This window comes from Mytilinidion resinicola (assembly GCF_010093595.1).
Source record: "Mytilinidion resinicola strain CBS 304.34 unplaced genomic scaffold BDZ99scaffold_1, whole genome shotgun sequence".
NCBI lineage: Eukaryota > Fungi > Ascomycota > Dothideomycetes > Mytilinidiales > Mytilinidiaceae > Mytilinidion > Mytilinidion resinicola.
Window position 1 is genome coordinate 2,362,600 of NW_022985437.1, and position 19,957 is coordinate 2,382,556.

At 51.0% G+C, this 19,957-nt stretch overlaps 8 protein-coding genes across 8 annotated transcripts; 3 read left to right on the forward strand and 5 right to left on the reverse strand.

The window, feature by feature from the left end:
- Positions 1-824: 824 nt before the first annotated feature.
- BDZ99DRAFT_20690 (uncharacterized protein) lies at positions 825-2,841 on the forward strand. The gene is made up of 2 exons (XM_033713298.1): positions 825-953; positions 1,019-2,841. Exon 2 carries the CDS (start codon positions 1,089-1,091, stop codon positions 2,355-2,357), a length of 1,269 nt encoding a protein of 422 aa, XP_033584587.1. The 5' UTR covers positions 825-953; positions 1,019-1,088; the 3' UTR covers positions 2,358-2,841.
- BDZ99DRAFT_457349 (elongation factor-1a) lies at positions 2,798-5,030 on the reverse strand. The gene is made up of 6 exons (XM_033718661.1): positions 4,967-5,030; positions 4,820-4,890; positions 4,711-4,766; positions 4,343-4,481; positions 3,304-4,289; positions 2,798-3,253 (listed from the first exon to the last, which is right to left on the reverse strand). The coding sequence occupies exons 1-6, from the start codon at positions 4,969-4,971 to the stop codon at positions 3,131-3,133; spliced, it is 1,380 nt and encodes a 459-aa protein (XP_033584588.1). The 5' UTR covers positions 4,972-5,030; the 3' UTR covers positions 2,798-3,130.
- A 2,886-nt stretch (positions 5,031-7,916) lies between these two features.
- On the reverse strand, positions 7,917-8,975 carry BDZ99DRAFT_457350 (uncharacterized protein; the record flags this gene model as incomplete). Its single annotated transcript, XM_033718662.1, has 1 exon — positions 7,917-8,975. A coding segment is annotated over exon 1 (716 nt), but the record flags the coding sequence as incomplete, so codon positions are not given.
- Positions 8,976-9,142: 167 nt separating this feature from the next.
- On the reverse strand, positions 9,143-11,363 carry BDZ99DRAFT_565343 (uncharacterized protein). The gene is made up of 2 exons (XM_033727465.1): positions 10,383-11,363; positions 9,143-10,304 (listed from the first exon to the last, which is right to left on the reverse strand). The coding sequence occupies exons 1-2, from the start codon at positions 11,106-11,108 to the stop codon at positions 9,456-9,458; spliced, it is 1,575 nt and encodes a 524-aa protein (XP_033584590.1). The 5' UTR covers positions 11,109-11,363; the 3' UTR covers positions 9,143-9,455.
- A 224-nt stretch (positions 11,364-11,587) lies between these two features.
- BDZ99DRAFT_457352 (MFS general substrate transporter) lies at positions 11,588-13,312 on the forward strand. The gene is made up of 4 exons (XM_033718663.1): positions 11,588-11,905; positions 11,959-12,056; positions 12,108-12,368; positions 12,427-13,312. Exons 1-4 carry the CDS (start codon positions 11,728-11,730, stop codon positions 13,207-13,209), a joined length of 1,320 nt encoding a protein of 439 aa, XP_033584591.1. The 5' UTR covers positions 11,588-11,727; the 3' UTR covers positions 13,210-13,312.
- On the reverse strand, positions 13,279-14,630 carry BDZ99DRAFT_20719 (uncharacterized protein). The gene has a single exon (XM_033713302.1). It carries the CDS (start codon positions 14,578-14,580, stop codon positions 13,348-13,350), a length of 1,233 nt encoding a protein of 410 aa, XP_033584592.1. The 5' UTR covers positions 14,581-14,630; the 3' UTR covers positions 13,279-13,347.
- Positions 14,631-15,122: 492 nt separating this feature from the next.
- BDZ99DRAFT_484419 (acyl-CoA dehydrogenase NM domain-like protein) lies at positions 15,123-16,794 on the reverse strand (the record flags this gene model as incomplete). Its single annotated transcript, XM_033722639.1, has 8 exons — positions 15,123-15,557; positions 15,617-15,654; positions 15,706-15,795; positions 15,849-16,002; positions 16,051-16,331; positions 16,388-16,447; positions 16,499-16,535; positions 16,594-16,794. 8 exons carry the CDS (start codon positions 16,792-16,794, stop codon positions 15,123-15,125), a joined length of 1,296 nt encoding a protein of 431 aa, XP_033584593.1.
- A 583-nt stretch (positions 16,795-17,377) lies between these two features.
- Positions 17,378-19,606, forward strand: BDZ99DRAFT_20775 (acyl-CoA synthetases/AMP-acid ligases II; the record flags this gene model as incomplete). The annotated part of the gene is made up of 10 exons (XM_033713309.1): positions 17,378-17,683; positions 17,742-17,919; positions 17,975-18,078; positions 18,149-18,279; positions 18,338-18,472; positions 18,523-18,685; positions 18,751-18,834; positions 18,882-18,968; positions 19,020-19,157; positions 19,216-19,606. Coding segments are annotated over 10 exons (1,672 nt in total), but the record flags the coding sequence as incomplete, so codon positions are not given.
- Between the last annotated feature and the right edge of the window lie 351 nt (positions 19,607-19,957).

Genomic DNA, 19,957 nt, shown 5'->3' on the forward strand with positions numbered 1-19,957 from the left:
CTCGTTCAAGACACTAGACGGTGTGGCCAACTATAAACAAGAGGACAAGGAGGAGAAACAAAAGGACGCAGAAGAGGAGGCATCAAAACAGGGTGACATATTTGCCTCGCTGATAAAGGAGAATGCGACTCCCGAGCAAGAGGAAGTAAATGCGCAAATCGAGAACCTGCGACCGAAAATATCACCGGAGCTCAATGACCCTAATGGATCCGTCTACCTCCCCAATGCAGAATTCAAGAGGATATACAACATGTTATATACTGGCTTCACAGGTCCCCAACTGGCTCGATATTTCACGGACAGCACGGGAATATTGAAGGGTGGTGGAAATGACAACGTTGTGCAGGGATTGATCAAGGCTTCTGGTTCAGGCAAAGGGGCACGCTTTCAAACAGAATGGTTGCCCGGAACAAGCCCAATTTCTTCGCGATTATCCAGAGGAAGTGATGCCATGTTGAGTCGAATATCGAAGCAGAAAGGCAGCAGTAAAAGATTACTCGTAGATCAAATCTTACGGGGGGCATGGCATGTAATTCTGTTGGAGGAGATTGAGGCACCGGGGGAGCTGGAGATATCATTGAAGCGTTGGCAGTTGTCCTTGTTGTTCGCTGGCAGTAAGGCACACATGTCTCCGTATTGGACACAGCTAATATAGCACAGGCACTCCAACTCCGCTTGACTTGATTGGAGCGAATCGAAAAGCTAAGATCGAGATATTCTGGCCGCACAGTGTTCTTCGGATAACGGCAGATAAGAATTCTGCTGAATATGCTGCACGAGACGTAGAAGCCTTGCTGAAGAAAACCGAGCGATTGCCATTCGACCTGGAGCCCTGGAGACCTCTCCTCCCAAAAAAAGCACCAAAAGACCTTACCGAACTTTTCAAACCTAACGATTTCACGCTGATAGAGAAGTTGACTGGGACTGTCGTGGAGAAAGGGTCCCAGAGCACTGTGAGTCTTACCTTTTAATTCGCCGGAGTACGCTCATTTTCTTAGCTTATCATCCGTGGATTGAGCAACGCACACACTAGAGACGCTTATCGGAGCTTGTTGACGATACTTAAACTCGACGACCGGACTTCTAGGATGGCCATTACAAAATTTAGATCAAAGAGTGATAGGAAGGAAAGCACATTTGTTCGGACATCTTCTAAGAACGCATTGGAGTATAATCAATGCAATCTAGACCTGGTTCGTTGGACTCGGCCCTTTGCTAGATCCGAAGTTCTGAGTGGAGAGGCTGCCACACTACCGGAATCATCATTTGATCATAATCTCCGGACTGAGATTATGACGAAATTGGGAAAACCTACACTATTCTCGGCAATATCTGAACCAACAGTTACAGACCAAGACGCAAATATCAAAGACCCACGTTGGTCAAACCATGTGGAGATGCAGACTACTGCTAAATTGGGACATGTCCTTCATCCTATCCAGACTAAATCATCAGTTCTGTCAAGATTTGACGACCAAGGGGTGGACAGATCGAATTCCATGGCCGTCTTTTCGAATACTATCCCTGGAATATCCCACCTACTCCAAAGCTTCAGCTCGTTGCCGAATGATATCAACCTCGAGAATGTTCTGGAGTACCATTTCATACCCTCGCCTCTTCCAGGCAGTGGTTTTGACGTTAAGAACAAATATCCTAAATTACGCATCCTGGTCACCATGAAGCGCGATGGCAATGTCAGACTGACAGGTGTTAGGCTTGACCTCTATGAAGACTACATCGATGTGCTGCTCCCTGACCAGGCCACCGACATACGCTTCCGACGACGGCAATCGGCATACCTGTATCGGGCAGACGACGAGAAGCATGTTGTTTCTTTCTTCAAAGCCATTGCCAACAACATCAAAGGTGACGGAAAGCTTTCCGCCCCCGCATCTCTCAAACTCCCCATCCCGACCTGGACCATCATCAGCCCGAACCGCACACCCTTCAAGCGCTTCAAGCTAGATCCCTTCCGGACCGAAATGGTCGACTTCATCTTCCTCGGCATCCAGCACCGCCAGACCGTTCTGATGCCATTCGGCAAACACGCCGACGAGGACCTGCCCTTTAGCGCCCACAACCTTGCGTACTCTGGCGTCGAAGCCGGCCAGCTTTCTGGGAAGTTTGGCGAGCTTTCTCTGAAGTACAGCAAGAAGAACAAGTCCAAGGACATCCACCCCAAGCTGGCAAACGGCATCCTCGCGCATTTCGTCAAGTCTGCGTTCAAGGTTGTCGATCGGATCTCGTTGGGATCCCTCAATCAGAGCCCGTTTGCGGAACTACGACCGCAGAGTTGGAACGCGTCGCGCTCGACTGTCCTGACGGAGAAGCTGGAGTCGGAGATTGTGCGTCTGTAGAAACACCTCTTAAGCTCCTGGGCTGGGGAAAATAGGTGGCCGTGTAGCACGTTGTACATACACTTGTATTTGATCGAATGTTGCACTCTTCTTGCATTGGTGGCGTTGGAGAAGGGCATTGGTTGAAAGGGCTCTTGTATTATATTTGTAGTCAATCGCATAGCGAATTAGTGTATGTGTTGGGCTAGTCGATGGGCTCAAAGCATGTTTTTGAATCCTGTAAATCAGATGAGATATCCAGTCAGTGTACATCTGCTTGCGACTGTTTGGGGCGTCTCGACACACCATCAGGAATCTGGAAGCTATGAAAATGTTGTGAGGGCGTGATTGAAGCCGGTTTTGGAACGCCTTTGAACAACAGTGCCTAGCTGAGCCACCCCTCGAGGTCGGATCCAACAAGCAAAATCCACATTAACAAGCTACAATCTTGGAGCTAGCAAGCCAACATCAAACATCATGATACTCTAGCAATGCCGAGTGTACTTCAATCTAAGTTAGACATTTCACAAAGACAAACATCGACATACTAGAGCGACGTTTACATATCACATTCATCACAACAGCAGTAAGGTATGTGTGCCCACCCATTGAATTCATTAGAAAGATCATGATTCTATGGAAATGAGCAACGCCAGTTCGCCCCCACCGTCATGCATGACCATTGACTAGAGATAGAACCTAACCACCACCACATCTCAAACATCCCCAAACATCCCCAGAAATCCTCCTTCCCACCATTTTCGAATCGAATTGTCGAAGCAGGCGCGAGCCGTTTACTTCTTGGTGGCCTTCTGGGCAGCCTTGGTGACCTTGCCGGTGGCCTTGTCGGCCTTGACAACAGACTTGATGACACCGACAGCGACAGTCTGGCGCATATCGCGTACCGCGAAGCGACCCTTCATTCATATTAGCTCAGTCTAATATTAATTGAGCGGAGATAACTTACAAGTGGTGGGTAGTCAGTGAAAGCCTCCACACACATAGGCTTGGAGGGAACCATCTTGACGATGGCGGCATCACCGGACTTGACGAACTTGGGGGCGTTTTCGATGGACTTGCCAGTTCGGCGATCAATCTTCTCGAGAAGCTCGGAGAACTTGCACGCAATGTGGGCAGTGTGGCAGTCCAGGACTGGGGCGTAACCAGCACCGACCTGGCCGGGGTGGTTGAGGACAATGACCTGGGCGTTGAAGGACTCGGCACCCTTGGGGGGGTCGTTCTTGGAGTCGCCGGCAACGTTGCCACGACGAATTTCCTTGACGGAGACGTTCTTGACGTTGAAGCCGACGTTGTCACCGGGGACACCCTCGACGAGCTGCTCGTGGTGCATCTCGACAGACTTGACTTCAGTGGTGACGTTGGCCGGGGCGAAGGTCACGATCATACCGGCCTTGATGATACCGGTCTCGACACGTCCAACGGGAACCGTGCCAATACCGCCGATCTTGTACACGTCTTGGAGGGGCAGACGGAGGGGCTTGTCGGTGGGACGCGCCGGGGGGTCGATGGCATCAATGGCCTCGAGGAGGGTCTTGCCACTGGATTTGGCCGTTTTGGTCTCCTTCTCCCAGCCCTTGTACCAGGGGCAGTTGGGGGAGACATCAATCATGTTGTCGCCGTTGAAGCCCGAGATGGGGACGAAAGGAACGGTCTTGGGGTTGTAGCCGACCTTCTTGATGAAGTTGGAGGTCTCCTTGATGATCTCCTGGTAACGGGCCTCGGACCACTTCGTGGTGTCCATCTTGTTGATGGCGACGATGAGTTGCTTGACACCTAGGGTGTAGGCAAGCAGGGCGTGCTCACGGGTCTGGCCATCCTTGGAAATACCAGCCTCGAACTCACCAGTGCCGGCAGCGATGATGAGAATGGCGCAGTCAGCCTGGGAGGTACCAGTGATCATGTTCTTGATGAAATCACGGTGACCGGGGGCGTCTAGGTGGTGTTAGGTGTTGTTTGGATGTTCCTCGAGTAACAGTGAGACATACCAATGACGGTGACATAGTACTTCGGGGTTTCGAACTTCCAGAGGGCAATGTCGATGGTGATACCACGTTCACGCTCGGCCTTTAGTTTGTCGAGGACCCATGCGTACTTGAAGGAGCCCTTGCCGAGTTCGGCGGCTTCCTATGGGGTGTTAGCATCCATGGTGAGAGAATAGAGTGCGACAGCAGCGTCGCCTAGGAGCAGCGTCTTTGGTGGGGTTGGCATGAGGTGTTCTGTCGAGATTCCGATTGGGGCTAGCGCCAGAAAAATCCGCACCCCACCAAAATTGCCCCTCCTCTGACGATAAGGCAGAAGGTGACACGTTTAGGCTGCTGTCCGGCCGTTGTAGAGGAAAACTGAGGCGACGTACCTTCTCGAACTTCTCGATCGTACGCTTGTCGATACCACCGCACTTGTAGATCAAATCTGTTGTTGTGTGAGCGGTTGCGGCGTCGCAAGGCGGGGGCGGGGTGGCTTACGTCCAGTGGTCGTCGACTTGCCAGAGTCGACGTGGCCGATGACCACGACATTGATATGCATCTTTTCCTTACTGCAGGCATGGTCAGCGATGGCTCTGGCAGATTGAGGCCGAAGCGCAGAGGCCTGGCGGCGTCAAAGTCACTTACCCCATGTTTGCGGTATTGTGTTGTTTTTTGGACTGGAAGTTGAAGTGAAGTAGATTGAAAGCTCCTAGGCGCTGTCAATGATGGCCGCGATGATGCAGAGTGCGGTGATCTTACAGGCACAAATACTTGATTTGAGGTATGAGGACAAAGGTGAGAAGAGGGTCGAGGGGCGGACGAGAATTTGTATCGGCCGTGGACGGCGCTAAAACGGAGTAGTAAGCGAGAGCCAGGGTTGCTCGCCCACCGTCAGAGCCAGCAGAGCTTTCGGGCAGGTTCTCTTTGCGGCGGCCCAACCTTGCTCCAGGTGAATTGCCAGTCCAGTCATGCCTGTCTCTGCCGTGCAGCTGGCCTTAAGCCGGCCCCGGATTTTTCTAGGTCTACACCGCAATTCTGGCGTGGTTGAGCTTCGCCACTGTGGTTCGAGGGCGTGACAGCCTCAGAATTCTGGCATCAAAACAATGCCTACCATTCCACGTATGGCATAGCAACACAACGTCAAACACTTCCCCACCCCGAGCATCTCTTCAAAGTTTTTAGTATGAGCCTCTGGCTATCATATTAACAAGTTCAATAAGCCGTTCCCGATCAATTCACCTTGATAACTTCCATAAAGACACTCCGCGGGGGGACACTGGTACCGCCTGAGTCAACGGTTCAACCCTACTTGCCTCCGCAATAATGTAACGAATCACGAGGCTCGTTTTCTAGTGGGTGCTGCACCAAGCTGGAACGGGAGTCATCGAGCTCCATTATTCTATCCGAAGCAAAGCGGCGAGGCTCGTAAGGGAACAATGACTTTGACATAGTTCTGGATGTACCCTTAATGGAGTCGAAGCTAACGTACTATAGTGTAGGGGCTCAAGTCTAAAGTGAGTTAAGTCGGAACGCTTCTAGTCGGGACCCAGATGAGTCAAATATGTAGAAGGTTATATGCTACACGCTTATCCTGTGGTTTATTATCCAGCTCCTTAGATAGCTTAATTAACTTCAAGCAGCTCTCAATGTCAGTCCTTCATCAAGCCTCATTTCTTGCTTCTATCTTTTCCACGTCTGCAATATAGTGATGATAGGATAAAGAACATTCATGAGCCCCCTTATCTTGAACCTGGACCAGCAATAAGTAGAGATCACACCTTGCTAGCATCTTAACTTATTCATTTCCTCTTACATTTCCATCCCAGTAATCAGTTCGTAACTGGCAATCTGGTTTACATCCTGAATGCATATATTCTCAGGAAGCTGGGAAGCTCGGTGCGCACGGAAAAGATGAGATCTGCGGACTAATGATGGAGCGACCACTACCGACGTTCGCCGTTGATCAAGTCGTTATCGGAGATAGGTTCGAGACTAGATAAGATCTCAATACCTGTGGCTAGACCGCTTCTCCCAGAACTCGACCGCAATCCAGCCAGCATTCTTCGTAGACTTAAGCAGGGCGAACTGGATGAGATTGGGTGTTAACTATCCAACAAACCTCAGTAGAGCTCTGAGCTCTTCAGAACCGTGTCTTTGCTGGATCCATCCTAAGCTCCAAGCATCGAGCCCGGTATGTTGGAACTCTCAAATACAAGCAAAGTCAGGCGATATCAAGCATATTTGAGGCAAAAGGAACAAACCTTTTCCATTGCTAAAATAGATTCAATTAAGCCTGTCTAGAGAGTATGGACTTTCCGTTCCAATACCCTATGAAAGATCTTGTGATAGAGGCAGTGAAAGGGCGTATAAGTCGCCGAGTGAAGCTCGATGGTATCAACTACAAGGGCGGCCTGCGCCCTTGTAGTTGACCTCCGCCCTTTCGCACTAGTCGAGACCGGATGGATGAATTGACAGCGCTTTCAATGTCCTGTGTCGCTCATGTGCCAATACCGCCCGTGGTGTTGTTTGCTGCTGAGTCAACCGCTCAGCCGTAGCTGGAACTGGGTTTCGACCTTGTTAATATTGTCAATACTCTCGGATTGAGTCGTTTACGACTCAATCCACCTGAAGAACAGGCTCTTTGCAAGCACTATCACAATTTGCAGGAGAGGGTTCCTTTCATGTTGTGTGTTGGAAACAGGAATTCACAGTGTGCGAAAAGAATCCCCGGCGGGCAAAAAGATCCCAAGCGCGGAATCCGAACCTAGGGCCCTATGCTTGCGCCGATGGCGACGTGCCTTGCACCTTCGGTACTCGCAACTTAAAAAAAAACTTCAAAAAAATTTTGAAGCTACTCTTTGATAAAGCGTGTCATCCTTAGTGCAGGGGCCATGCTAATCTAGTTGACGTTAGTTGTTGTAGAGGCATTGTTGGGGGGTGATGTGTGTACCTTCTCTGTATCGTTTCAAATTGACCAAATGCCCGAAGGCGGAGAACACTGAATTTTTTTGGTACATATACTATGCAAAAGTGCGCGGGTCCCCAGCTCTTGCCACCCACGCTATTCAACCCCCGACCGCCGCGCCTTCGGCGCTGCGGCGCACGAACCACCAACACCAAATCGCCATTGCACAACAAGGCATTTCATGGAAAGTAGATTGCGCCCTTATCACTTAATTCAACGCGACTAAAATCATTAGCATCAAATTCGTGTTCAAGGCAAAACATCTACTATAACTAGCTACAACCATATCGTCATCCGAATACCTACGACAATACCCGCCTCGGGATTTGGCCAATTTGAAACGATAAAGAGAAGATTAGCATGGCCCCTGCACTAAGGATGACACGCTTTATCAAAGAGTAGCTTCAAAAGCGCGGCGGCAGGCTTCGCCTGCCGCCTGCCGCCTTGTCGTCGACACTCGAGACCGCCCAAACACGAGAAGATTTGGATGAGTCCTGGAAGGTCTACATGATCAACCTTGCCTGCACGATCAACAAGGTACTAGATATACCTCGCTGACGTGTGAGTTCAACAATATTGAGAGTGTGATATGATCATTGCGGTCTTGGGCTAGAGTTACTTGAAATTTTTGTCGCTTAATTGAGTACGTATTCCTACCTTTGTAAATCATTCAAATAACACACACGGGCATGAACAACGAAATAAAGCTTGAGTGTGGAGTTTCAGGCATATTACTATTTACGAAGTATTCAATCATGCAGTGCATATGCAAGGACTGCATCGCCAGCGACGAGTCCAAACTCCCCCAATCGCCCTCGAACGCCTCACATCCGCTCTTACCCTACTTCCCCTATCTAACAGCCCCTATCTAACAGCCCACCCCTTCTTAAACGTCCTACTCTCCTCATCCCACCCATCGCTCCCCCTCCGCCTCCCCTGATACCCGCCGCTAGGCATCTCACTCCGACTCCTCTTCTCCGCATGCTTCTTCCCCCCATACGCGCCCAAAATCAACCCAGTCGCCGTGCCCAGCCCCGGGAAAATCAAATCCCCCACCAGCGCGCCACCGCCCGCACCTAAGAAGGTATCGCGATTCTTGTACGCGACCTCACGGTCGCCGTTGCGCTTCGGCCGCGACGACGACGAAGAGTGTTTGCCGTGCGTCCTGTGGTGGTGGTGGTGGTGTTTCCGCCCGCGCCGGTCGTCGTCCGAGGAGTAGTACTCGTTTTGGGGTGGGAGGGGCGCGGCGGGCGTGGAGTGCGCGCGGTTCGGGCGGGGTTGGGAGGGAGCGGCGAGGTATTGCTGTGAGGCGGAGGGGTGTGGGAGGAGGGGGGCGTTTTGGTGTTGGTTCTGAGGGTATGGGAGGACTTGTTGCTGAGATTGAGAGTGCGGGTAGGGCGGTTGTTGCTGAGGTCGCGGAGGGTATTGAGGGTATTGCTGCTGTTGTTGGCCGCCTGGTGGCATCAGGCTGTATGCCGGTGGCGCATCGTCGAAGGGTTGAAATACTGTGGATGGAGGTGGAGGTTGGTGTTGTTGAGGGTAGGGTGTTGCTGGCTTTGGCTGGGTGGCTGCGGAGCCGTAGTAGTATTCTTGCGCTGCCATTTTGTGATCGTGTAGGAAGAGTTTGGAGGTTGTAAGTGGGAAGTAGGCTGCCACCGTGAGAGGGCTGAAAAGAATATATCACGAGTGACGATTGATTGGCAGCTGATGCCCCTCGTCAGGCGTCGCTTCGGTCATCTGCAGCAAATCGCCGTCCACCCCGCCTACGTCACCGAGATCTTGTGGCGGCGAGTCGGGCTGGCCGGCTCGGCGAAGCCGCGGAACACTTGCATATCGATATATTTAGATATCGAGTTGACCAACATCTACAGACTCCTCGAAGTATGTACCGGGTTCTTCGTGTTTCAAAAGGGAAACACCATCTCGCTATCTCTCATCTCAGTATACATATTGCAGGCGAAATAACGAGTGAGTATTAAACTCGCACGAAGAGGTTTATCTCGTGCCAAGCCATTATAAACAGTAGGAGGGATACCAAGAGCGCAGCGTCTACTAGTAATTCATAGAGGAAAATCTGTCGAATCAGTGAAGTAAAACCCATAAGAGTTTCATCACCCAACGCTATTCAGTGTCGTCTTCTCCGAGTGGCCAAGCATCCATTTCTTCTCTTTAGACCTTGGAATCTCTGCTTTTTTCTCGCGCGACAGCATCGGCTTGATTCTTTTCTGGCCCCAACACTTGAGCCTCCACATCTTGAACTTTCTCTGCAATCCCTGCAGGCACACCCTCGACTTTCTTAATCAAGTTGCCTTCGTGAAAAATCATGATACCACCCACACCAGCTGCAATGCAGCCCATAGCGACGAATGTACCTGTAGCCCAGGATGGACGTTGGTAACGGTTATAGTGCCACATCCAGAAACAGAGAATGACTTGGAGAAAGGTGTTCATCGCGTTCATCCACACAACGAAATCCATCTTCCAACCTGCTGTTGGAGTCGCCCGTACACCCGTTGGCGGAGGGTCCGGAATCTTGGATAGTGGGATAGGGACCGCTGGGTTGTTAGGGTCAGTGGATGAAGGGGCTTCCGGTTGGTCGAGACAATCGGATCCGGGAAGTCGGAACCACCCTCGATGAATACCCGCGAGTCTCCGAATACCAGTCATTGTGCGCTTGGAGCCGCCAAGTCTCCATACTCCCCACCAATAGAGATCTCTGAACCGCCAAGGAGCGAGACCAAATCCGGTAACGCAAAAGAGAGCATTCAAGATTTGGGAGTCGATTTCGATCCATATCCGGCGGGGCGATTGGATGTCGTTACAAGTTGGGTGGCACATGGCAGTGCTGGCGTTACATAGCAATAAGAACAACATACCACCCCAGGCAATCACATTTGCGCCGTAGATAGTGATAAGAAAGCCGGCTGGGGTTAAGAACCATTTCCAGAAAGACTTCAGGCCAATGACGGTAGAGGTGGTCCAAGGAAGCTTTGGTGGCGGGACGTAGCCATTGGAGAACTGTTCCAAGTTAGTGACCATAACCATTTATATCGACACGTGAAAGGGCTCTGCGCATTTCAACGACATGGCACTAACCTTTCGCTGTGGCTTGTGATGCATGTGCGGGTGTCTATGAACATGCTGCCTCTCCGAATCAACAGAGCTAGGATTTGATGGCACGATCTCTTTCTCCTCCGCAATCCCATCATCATTGGTTCCATCGTAATCCGGAGTTTTCCACGTTGGATGAGTGTGGCTTGGTTCTTCTGGTATGGCATGCATTTCCTCCGCGGTCACCGCCGGGAATGGCTCCGTACCGAGATCGGGAGAGCCGACGGAGCTCTTTCTTTTCCCCTTTGTCACCCCAGCTGTAGCGTCACCGGTTCCCGCTGTACTGAGTGACGAGCTCGTCCTTCCTAATCGCCATCTCTTGTTGGCGCCCTCCTCGGCCTCACTTGCCCGACGCTCTCTGCGCTCTGTATACGCCACGCGTTGTCCATCGTCGCACCATCCAGCATTACTGAACGATCCGTTCCGAATCTGAGGAAGTGTCGGCGCTTTGGAAGCATGCGTTGCCGTCGCTGCCCACATTCCGGGTGGTGGATCTGCTTCTAGTATCTTGATCGACGCGGCCCGAATGCGATTCGTAGTCGATGCTATCGATGCGGTCGTGGAAGTTCTGGAACGTTTATTGGGAGTATTTGGTGTCGAAGGTGTTGGATTTGAGTCTGCGTGAGGTCGATTCGTTGAGGAGGCGGTATCAATGTTCTCGAGGAGCGGGAACGGCACCGGCGTCGGTGTCTCGTCGTTGGAGGAGGCCATGACGGGCGGATATGGCAGATATTATGGATGGGCGATTGCGCCTGGCGTTTCGGGGACAACTTCAGTACACTGGGTGCCCTGGAAGCGACAATCAAGTGTGAAGTTGTTGCGACGTGCCCGACGTCAGTACAGGAAGTTGGACCGGCTTTCGCCACGGGTCGATCCTTGGCGATGTCCCAGGTTTGATGTTGGACAAACAAGGAGGAATAAATCGTAATAATAATAAGTCGCGAAAAGTGCAAGGGAGGAGAGGTGTGAAGGGAGGAGATGGGTACAAAGGCATGTGGAGTTCGGCGATTCGGTGCGGATGCAGGATTGCCTTCAGGGACTGGGCTCTCGGGTACTAGCTACAACGGGTGAAAGGCCGTGGGGACTTGGCTGACTAGTGGACAATCTGTGCTGACCGACGCGCTAAGGGCCTTTACAAATGTAAGGTAAGTTCTGGGTGGATTGGATCCGTAGAACTCCACATACCAACACTATGCGCGCCCTTCAATGGCTAGCGGTAGATCATTGGTAGATACTTCCTTATATGAGCTTCTACAATCCAAATTTCCTTCTTCTACTATATATCTCTTCCATAGGCTCAAGACTAGGTGCAACTGCATGTAGCACTCCAATGGATAACTTGGAATTAAGAGAATTGGGGCAAGATGAGGGCAGCACTGTATTTCGGGCTACATCTTCTTCAAACGGCCATGAAGGTCAACAGGAGTTTTCATTACCGCCAGTAGATGGTGGGAAAGACGCCTGGATGTTTCTAGCTGCAGCATTCGTAGTGGAGACTCTAGTATGGGGTATGCGAAAGTTGAATAGTCCTTCTCACCATATTCTCATCACGAACCTCTAGGCTTTCCCTTTGCTTTTGGCGTGTTCCAGGAGTACTACAGTACCCATCCTCCTTTCGAGGGCTCGAGAAATATAGCGGTCATTGGAACCTGTGCTATGGTGAGTGTCCTGCAATCACTTCACTAGAACTATATGCTCACCATGTATCAGGGGATCATGTATGTCAGCGCGCCGCTTGTATTTGCTGGGCTCCAAAGATTCCCCAAGACTCAAAGACCAGCAATTGGATTCGGTTTGGTAACGATGTGCCTCGCTCTGGGACTGAGTGCGCTCTCCACGACCACGATGCACCTCATCATCACACAAGGTATATTCTATGCCATAGGAGGCTCCTTGGTGTACTCCCCTACCATTCTCTTCATGAACGAATGGTTCGTGAATAGAAAAGGCCTGGCTTTCGGAGTCATGTGGGTAAGTAATCCTCCTTCCGTCTGATACCTGATATAGTGTCGCTCATATCGTTGTAAAGGCCGGCACAGGTCTAGGCGGCGTCACAATCCCACTCTTACTCCAATACCTTCTCGCCAAATACGGCCACAAAACAACCCTTATCGTCTGGGCCGTCGTCCTTTTCGTCGCTACCGTGCCCCTCAGCTACTCTCTACGACCCCGCCTCCCCGTCTCCCAAAGCTCCCGCCTCCGCCCCGCCTCCTTCTCTTTCCTCTTGACCCGCAACTTTCTCTTCCTGCAAACCGGAAACATCCTCCAAGGCCTGGGCTACTTCATTCCGTCGATTTATCTGCCCACACACGCTAGCATGCTCGGGGCATCCCACTCCGTCTCCGCGCTCACCATCGTCATGTTCAACCTCGCTATGGTGTTCAGATGTCTGGCGATGGGCGCGTGGATCGATCGGTACCACGTCACGACGTGCGTCCTCATCTCCACGATCGGCTCCACGATTGCTGTGTTCGTGCTATGGGGTCTTTCCTCAAGTCTTCCAGTGCTTTTCGTCTTCGCCGTGTTCTATGGCTTCTTCGCGAGTAGTTTCTCGAGTACATACCCAGGCGTCATGCGGGCTGTTAATTCGGAGACCCAGCGAGACCCCAATTTCATCATTGCGTTCCTCTCGGCAGGGAGGGGCATTGGGAATATCGCATGTGGACCTGTGAGTGAGGCGCTGGTACGGAGTCAGGCGTGGACAGGAGAGGCTGGCGGTGCGTATGGGAGTGGTTACGGGAGCTTGATTGTGTTCACCGGGGTGACGGCTGCGCTTGGGGGCGTCGGGGTGATTGGAAGATTAATCAAGTAGGTGAAAAGGAGAGTACACGGCACGTCGTAGCGGGACTAGCAATTTCAAACAAATGGAAACAAAATCTATTATACTGGCAACAAGAAGTTCAAAACCTCCAATACTTAAAGTAATCGCTTAGTGACTCCCAAGGCCTCATTAGAGGGGGAGGGGTCCCTGTTCGTTAGCTCTGCTCCATTCAAGTATTTTCTGCTCCGTACCGCGGGCAACTTCATGTTGATCTTTATTATGGTTGGGCAAGCCGTCTGGCCTGACGCGAATGACATTCGTAGGCTCCCAGCCTTCGAAGTCGATGAAATGCCAGGCATCAAGGCGCTCCTGGTCCCAGAAGAAGAACCCTATGTTGCGGAAGTAGCTTATAAAAATAAATCGCTCTATGTTGTGATGCTTCCTAGCTTCGTTGAAGAAAGTCCATCCAGGATTTGGGACATTTGAGGATGGCCAGTCTGTCCAGATCTTGGAGGGGCTTTTAACAGTTCTTTCTTCCAAAGCCCACAGGCCGTCTCCGACGATGTTTTGCCGGAGCACATCCCAGAGCGCATTCTTAGTCATAAAGTGACAGTTCTGGCACCCCAAGGGCTCTCGGCTACCGCGAATCCAGTGAGAATCGTTCGTCCCAGGACAGGGAGAATTGTGTTGAGCGGTACTTGATACATATCTGCACTCCCGGACCGTGTACTGGTATACGGACAGCATTTCGTCGACTTCTGAAGGACAGAGTCGGTGAAAGAAAACACTTGCGGGAAAACCTGGCCCCTCACCTAATGCAGGTTCGAAGTCCTCAATCAACAAGATGAATTTAGCCAGATATTCATAGAAAAGTAGGCCGTAGAACCGGAGCATCCAACAAGCGCGAGATATGCGATGTCGTTCGAAAGTTGACAGTACGAAATTGGGTTCTACAGCACCCGGATTATCAAACAGACAAGCTCTATGGTGGATTTCTTTTGAGTATTCCTCTACTAGATCCTTCACGTCAGTATGGAGTATTTGGAGGTCCTTCAGTACGGCGATTGGATTAGTGTCGCATGGGAGTATTGATCCGGGATTCTCAGTGTCGAGGGTGCGAGAAAGATATTGGTCTAGATGCTTGAGATCAAGGGGTGTCTCCCTACGAACGGCCTGTAAGATCTCAAGACAAGCTAATGTGAGGTTGCGTAATTGAAGGCCTTCCTGGCTTGCGACACTCCGAAGGACCATTTCTGGATATGCCAGGTATAGGTCTTTTGTTCTTCGGTTGATATCGACCAAGTTGTAGAGGGTCTTAGGATCCAGGTTTGCCATTACTCGAAATTGTAGTTCCGGAGGCAAGTTGGATAGGGGAAATGTTCGCGTCGGTGCTTTCGGTGAAGGTTTCGAGCGGCGAGCCATTGCGAGAGGGTATTTAGGTTTCCTGTGATATTCAGCGTCGTAATGTGAGTTGCGGAGAGTGATTTGATGGATGACTGAGGGAGAGGGACTCATGGCATTCTATATATGTAATTGAGTTGGAGCCTCACAGCCTCACCCGAGGTCACGTTCCGGCCCCCATCGACAATATCCACCTGCAGATAATCAAGTCTCGAACAGCACTCTCTCAAAAGTACCCAACGCTCAGAAATCTACGAGTTATTCCAGGCCATGGCCGTCTGATATGATCCAGCAAACATACAGGCTGTTCGAGTTAATGACTTTTCATCTCTTTCGATTTTCAAAGAGCGTCTCCATAAAGTAACACTCGCGATAGCAAAAAAGTGTACAAATTCATGACCAGGTAACTTCTCAAACAATTTCCAGAGATAGAGTCGCCATTCCTGATTGGAGACATTTTAGGACAGATGAAGGAGACGACCTTGTGCTAATTAAATTACATCTCTATACCGACTACAGAGTGCCTCCGAGGCCACAAGGCTCGATCACTCTGCAACGTTCCTCTATATCTTAGCCCCAATTCGTCTCGACAAGTTCAGCTCTTGCCTGACAGCTAGATCAGAGATGATCTCCTCGCTCCCGCCTCCGACGACGAGCATACGCAAGTCTCTACCAATCTGTTCCACACTGCTACCAACACCGCCCTGCTGGTATCCAGCACCACCCAACACCTGTTGCGCCTCGCGGTTAGCAAGCTCCAGCATCCGCCCGCCCTGGACCTTTGCCAACGCAAGTCTACTCGCCAGGTCGTCCGTCCATCCATTGACCTTCACATGGTACGCGAGCTGCTCGAGCCATGCCCAATGCGATTCGACGTCTTTTGCAATGTTTGCAAATTTGGCGCGTATCACTTGGTTTGCAATCAACGGTTGACCAAACGTAACCCGTTCGTGGGCATATGCGAACGCAACGCTGAGGCACGTTCGAGTCTTTCGGTTCTGTTCCCACCCGTGCTGTTAGTCAATCAAATTCGCCCTTTGAGAATGCCCTGGCTTACCATTGTGACGGCGATCGAAAAGCGCTCCTTGTTGAAGTCTGCGTCGTTGTTAGCTATGATGAAGTAAGTTCGAAGTCTGCGAAGCTTACTGGACATTAGAACCTGAAATCCTCGGTTTTCTGTCCCAATAAGATTCTCCACAGGGACTTGAACGTTTTCCAAAGTTACCCAGGCGCTCCCTTCAAATCAATGTCAGTCATACTCTCGAAAGGTCCGTCTTTTTGGGTCTTACCTCCGGCATTTGCTCCCGTATTTTTGATCTTCTTTGTGGAGAATCCCGATGAGTTCGTTGGTATAACAAGCACAGAGACGCCAGCGGCTCCTGGACCACCTGTCCGGACTGCTGTTGTCATATGCGTGCTCGTCATAACACCGGTGATCCATTTCTACATAAAATCAGAGACGCGAGACATACTGCCACCAGAGTGACTGACCTTATAGCCGTTGACGATATAGTACTTGCCGCATTCTGACTTCACCGCCGTCGTCTTCAAGTTGGCCAAATCAGATCCGCCAGTAGGCTCTGTAGCCCCAAGGCAAAACACCGTCTGGCCAGTGAAGACACCAGGCAACCATGCATCTTTCTGCTTCTCCGTTCCGAATTTCACGATTGGAGGGGCTCCGATACCAGAAGCAGTAGAAAGACCAGCTAGCACTCCACTTTCTACCCGTGCTCGCTCATCTTGAAGCACCAGATCATGGAAGGGATCCCAATCTACAGCATTGTCAGCGTTCTATTCGTCATCTGGGACTAGAACGGGATTTTGCAACCTTCTTCTGATATCCCTGCGGGAAGGCTAACACCAGGACGATACTTCGCGGGGATGTTCTCTACGACGTCATTAGCACACCTAGAGCTGCATGATCGATGTATCAACGAACGGAATGCTAGGCCTGCTCGGGCGAACTTGATAGTTTCCTAATCATTCAAGAGTCAGCACTCATCCCAGAGTCTGCGTTGGCGAGCTTCAAAATACCTCTCGCGGAACCTCCCCCTTCTCCTCCCACTCCTCTGCGAAGTCTAATACATTCTCATTCATGTAGTCTCGCACAAATCGCCGTAGTTTCCGGTGGCTATCATTGTAATATGGCGATGAAAGAACGTTATACCATGCTGGCTCGGCCCATGGGTTTAGATCCCCAAAAGTCTCCGTTCTCTGGGATTTTCTTTGAGGCATATTATGATTGCTTTCAAAACGATGTTGAACGGTGAACAAACGTTTGACTGACTATTCGTAGATATTTACCTACTGCCAGATTGCCCCGAATTAGCAACTTAATGCTTACTGGCTCGCCTCGGTTTGGTTGTATGAGATTACGTGGGAATACTCTGACTCTCCCCTCAGCATTCTACCATCGCCTTGTCTTTCCCAAACGGACCTGCAGATACCCCATATTATACCCCGCGCCCCACATAGTTCCCGTTCCGGAGATCTAATTGTCCAAAGATATGTAAGAGCGCCGCAATCCTGGGTGCTTGCACCGGGGTTATTCTTCCGGTTGCACGCGGTAGCTGGCAACCTGACTGTACTCCCACTTATTCTTGGAAGGCCATTAATCAACGGGTCCCTGAAGCGCAATTTCTTCAAAACTCACAAGTACGCTGAAGAAAAGCTGCTTGATCTGCTATACGAGTTCCCGTCCAAAAGTACTCCTCGAACTGCCCGAACCCATCCACGTTATACGCCACATAGGAATATACTAGTCAGAACCATAATTCGGGGCTTTGATACTTTGAATTAGCATTTGCATCCTTTTCATAATGGTTCCCCGGATATACGAATCGATTTTCCCAGATGTTCACATTCCCACGAATCTCTCATTCCACCAGTTCCTCACGCGGTATAACCCCGAAGATGTTGCTGCGGACAAGGTCGTATGGGAAGAGTCGGACACAGGGCGGACATTGTCATATGGTGGTGTCCGAGACGAAGCTGCTATAGGAGCCGCTTGCCTCACCGGCGCTCTGGGGCTGCACCCAGGAGATGTTGTCGCAATATATGCGCCCAACAGCATCAGCTATGCTATTGCCACTCATGCAGTGATATGGTTCGGTGGAGTCATAGCGTAAGTTATATCTTGGAGTATTGAGAGATTGTGATAGCTAACTTATCCATTTCAACAGAGGCATCAACCCAATGACTTCACCTTACGATTTGGTCCACTATTTGGCCTCTTGCGAGCCAAAGGCTATCATCACTGTCCCAGATTTACGAGGCCAAGTTGTTCAAGCACTATCACAGAGCAAGAATCTCCCCTTTCAACCAAATATCATCATGCTTGATGAGACGTCCAATGCAATTGTATGTGCCCAGCGCCAACAGGCCACCGAACTGAATGCTAACATGCATCATCCAGTTTCCGGAGTTCTACGAGAAAAAGAACTATGGCCGCCATCAGATTCCTCCATTTGACCTCACCGGCCAAGACAATCGCAAGCATGTACCAGCAATCATGTTCAGGTAAAGACTTCCTTTCCTGAGAACATCAGTCCTAGCCCATTTAAATTATAACTGAGTAAATCATACATAGCTCCGGTACCAGCGGAAAACCCAAAGCAGTACAATGGAGTCACTTTTCAATGATTGCGCACCTCATAAACGTTCGAGCTTCGCAGCCGGAGCAGAACAATCGACTCACAAGAGAAGTTCTGTTTGTACCTTGTATGTTTGTCCTTTCAATTCTATTCCCCTATCGTGGCAGTTCTGCTAACCAGTGTAGTTGGTCACATGTTTGGTCTCGTTGCCGCCGTGCTCAACCCAACCCACACCGGTTCTCACGTCGTCATCATGAAGCAGTTCGAATATCTAAAGTACATTGAAGCTTCCGCGAGACTTCGGGCCACAATAATGAGAAGTAATCTAGCCTTTTCCTCATTATAATAGGCTTCAATCTAACCTCTCTAGTGGTCCCTCCCATAGCGTTGGCTATCGCTAAAGATCCTAACATATCGAAGTTCAACTTGACCAGTGTCCAAGTTATTATGTGTGCTGGGGCTACGCTCCAAGCCGAAGTAGTGAACAAGCTTCAAGCAATCATGGGTGGCTGCTACATCTTACAAGGTTACGGGTGAGAGCTCTCTATCCTCTATATCCACCTTCCAATGTGCTAATCATTGTTCTTTGGATGAACAGTTTGAGCGAAGCAGCTGTCTCGGCATTGAAACCGGCGAAAGCAACCGAGAGATCAGGATCAGTGGGAGTCATCTTTCCCAGCCAGTAAGTTAGCCCTACCGGCTCCAATTGCCTCTTCTAACCTCTTGCAGTAAGCTCCGTCTAGTGGACGACGATTTGAACGATGTCGACGTAGGACAGCCTGGAGAAGCTCTTGTCAAAGGCCCAACCGTATTCATGTAATCTACAACATCCCCTTCTCGAGATCGCCACACCCTAATAGACCCTAGGTCCTATAAAAACAACCCAGCCGCCACGAAAGAAGCTTTCCACGATGGATGGCTGCGGACGGGCGATGTTCTAAAAGTCGACGAAGACGGCTACCTCTGGTTCCTCGACAGAAAGAAGGAGATGATCAAATACAAGGGGTGCGCAACCCACTCCCTACTCGTTCAACTCAACAAGCCATCAGCTAACTCCTCCCAGCAACCAAGTCGCCCCCGCCGAGCTCGAAGACATCCTCAACTCGCACCCCTCGGTAGCCGAATCAGCTGTCTGCGGTATTTTTGACTCGTCGCAGCAAACCGAAGTCCCCGTCGGCTACGTATGCCTGAACGACTCCATCTCGGAATCCGAAAGGTCGAAAGTCCTACACGAGATCCGGCAGTGGGTGGACGGGATAGTCTCCCCAACGAAGAAACTGCGCGGCGGCGTGTTCTACATCGCGCAGATCCCGAAGAACCCGACGGGCAAGGTGCAACGGATGCTTCTCCCAGCCAGGGTGGAGGCTGCGGCGAAGATTGCTGCGGCGAACCGGCCTGCGAAGCTCTGACAGAGTGTAGTCACACTGGAATGGGGCACCTCAAGGCAGGCATGTATGCGTTATGTAGCGGCTCGAAGCAATACCAGATTTTACGCCCTTTTAGTCTTTCTCACCACTTCGCCTCCCACCCCCATCCAGCTCACCCCCCCATACCTGAAACGCCCCGTTCCACAAGCACCACCACCACACGCCGCGTGCCACGAGTACAATGTGACCGCTGTCAAATGGGCGCCACCGCGCTCCCAGGACCCGCGTTCGCCGCGTCCCGCTGCGGTGCGATGGTGTACCATAACGGCCGCCGGGGGGAGCTGGACCCGCGCCGGATCGGTGCTCTGTACCTCGTGGCACGCGGCGCCTTGGTGCTACGGCCGGAGATGGGAGTCGGGATAGGACAAATGGCGCCGG

Coding starts and splice junctions, on each gene's coding strand:
- BDZ99DRAFT_20690 (XM_033713298.1), top strand. CDS start 1,089: ATGGCCATTACAAAATTTAGATCAAAGAGTGATAGGAAGGAAAGCACA.
- BDZ99DRAFT_457349 (XM_033718661.1), bottom strand. Junction 4,767..4,819: donor CAAGTCGACGACCACTGGAC/GTAAGCCACCCC, acceptor ACACAACAACAG/ATTTGATCTACAAGTGCGGT. Junction 4,482..4,710: donor CGATCGAGAAGTTCGAGAAG/GTACGTCGCCTC, acceptor AACACCCCATAG/GAAGCCGCCGAACTCGGCAA.
- BDZ99DRAFT_565343 (XM_033727465.1), bottom strand. CDS start 11,108: ATGGCCTCCTCCAACGACGAGACACCGACGCCGGTGCCGTTCCCGCTC. Junction 10,305..10,382: donor ATCACAAGCCACAGCGAAAG/GTTAGTGCCATG, acceptor AACTTGGAACAG/TTCTCCAATGGCTACGTCCC.
- BDZ99DRAFT_457352 (XM_033718663.1), top strand. CDS start 11,728: ATGGATAACTTGGAATTAAGAGAATTGGGGCAAGATGAGGGCAGCACT. Junction 11,906..11,958: donor AGTGGAGACTCTAGTATGGG/GTATGCGAAAGT, acceptor ACGAACCTCTAG/GCTTTCCCTTTGCTTTTGGC. Junction 12,057..12,107: donor TCATTGGAACCTGTGCTATG/GTGAGTGTCCTG, acceptor ACCATGTATCAG/GGGATCATGTATGTCAGCGC.
- BDZ99DRAFT_20719 (XM_033713302.1), bottom strand. CDS start 14,580: ATGGCTCGCCGCTCGAAACCTTCACCGAAAGCACCGACGCGAACATTT.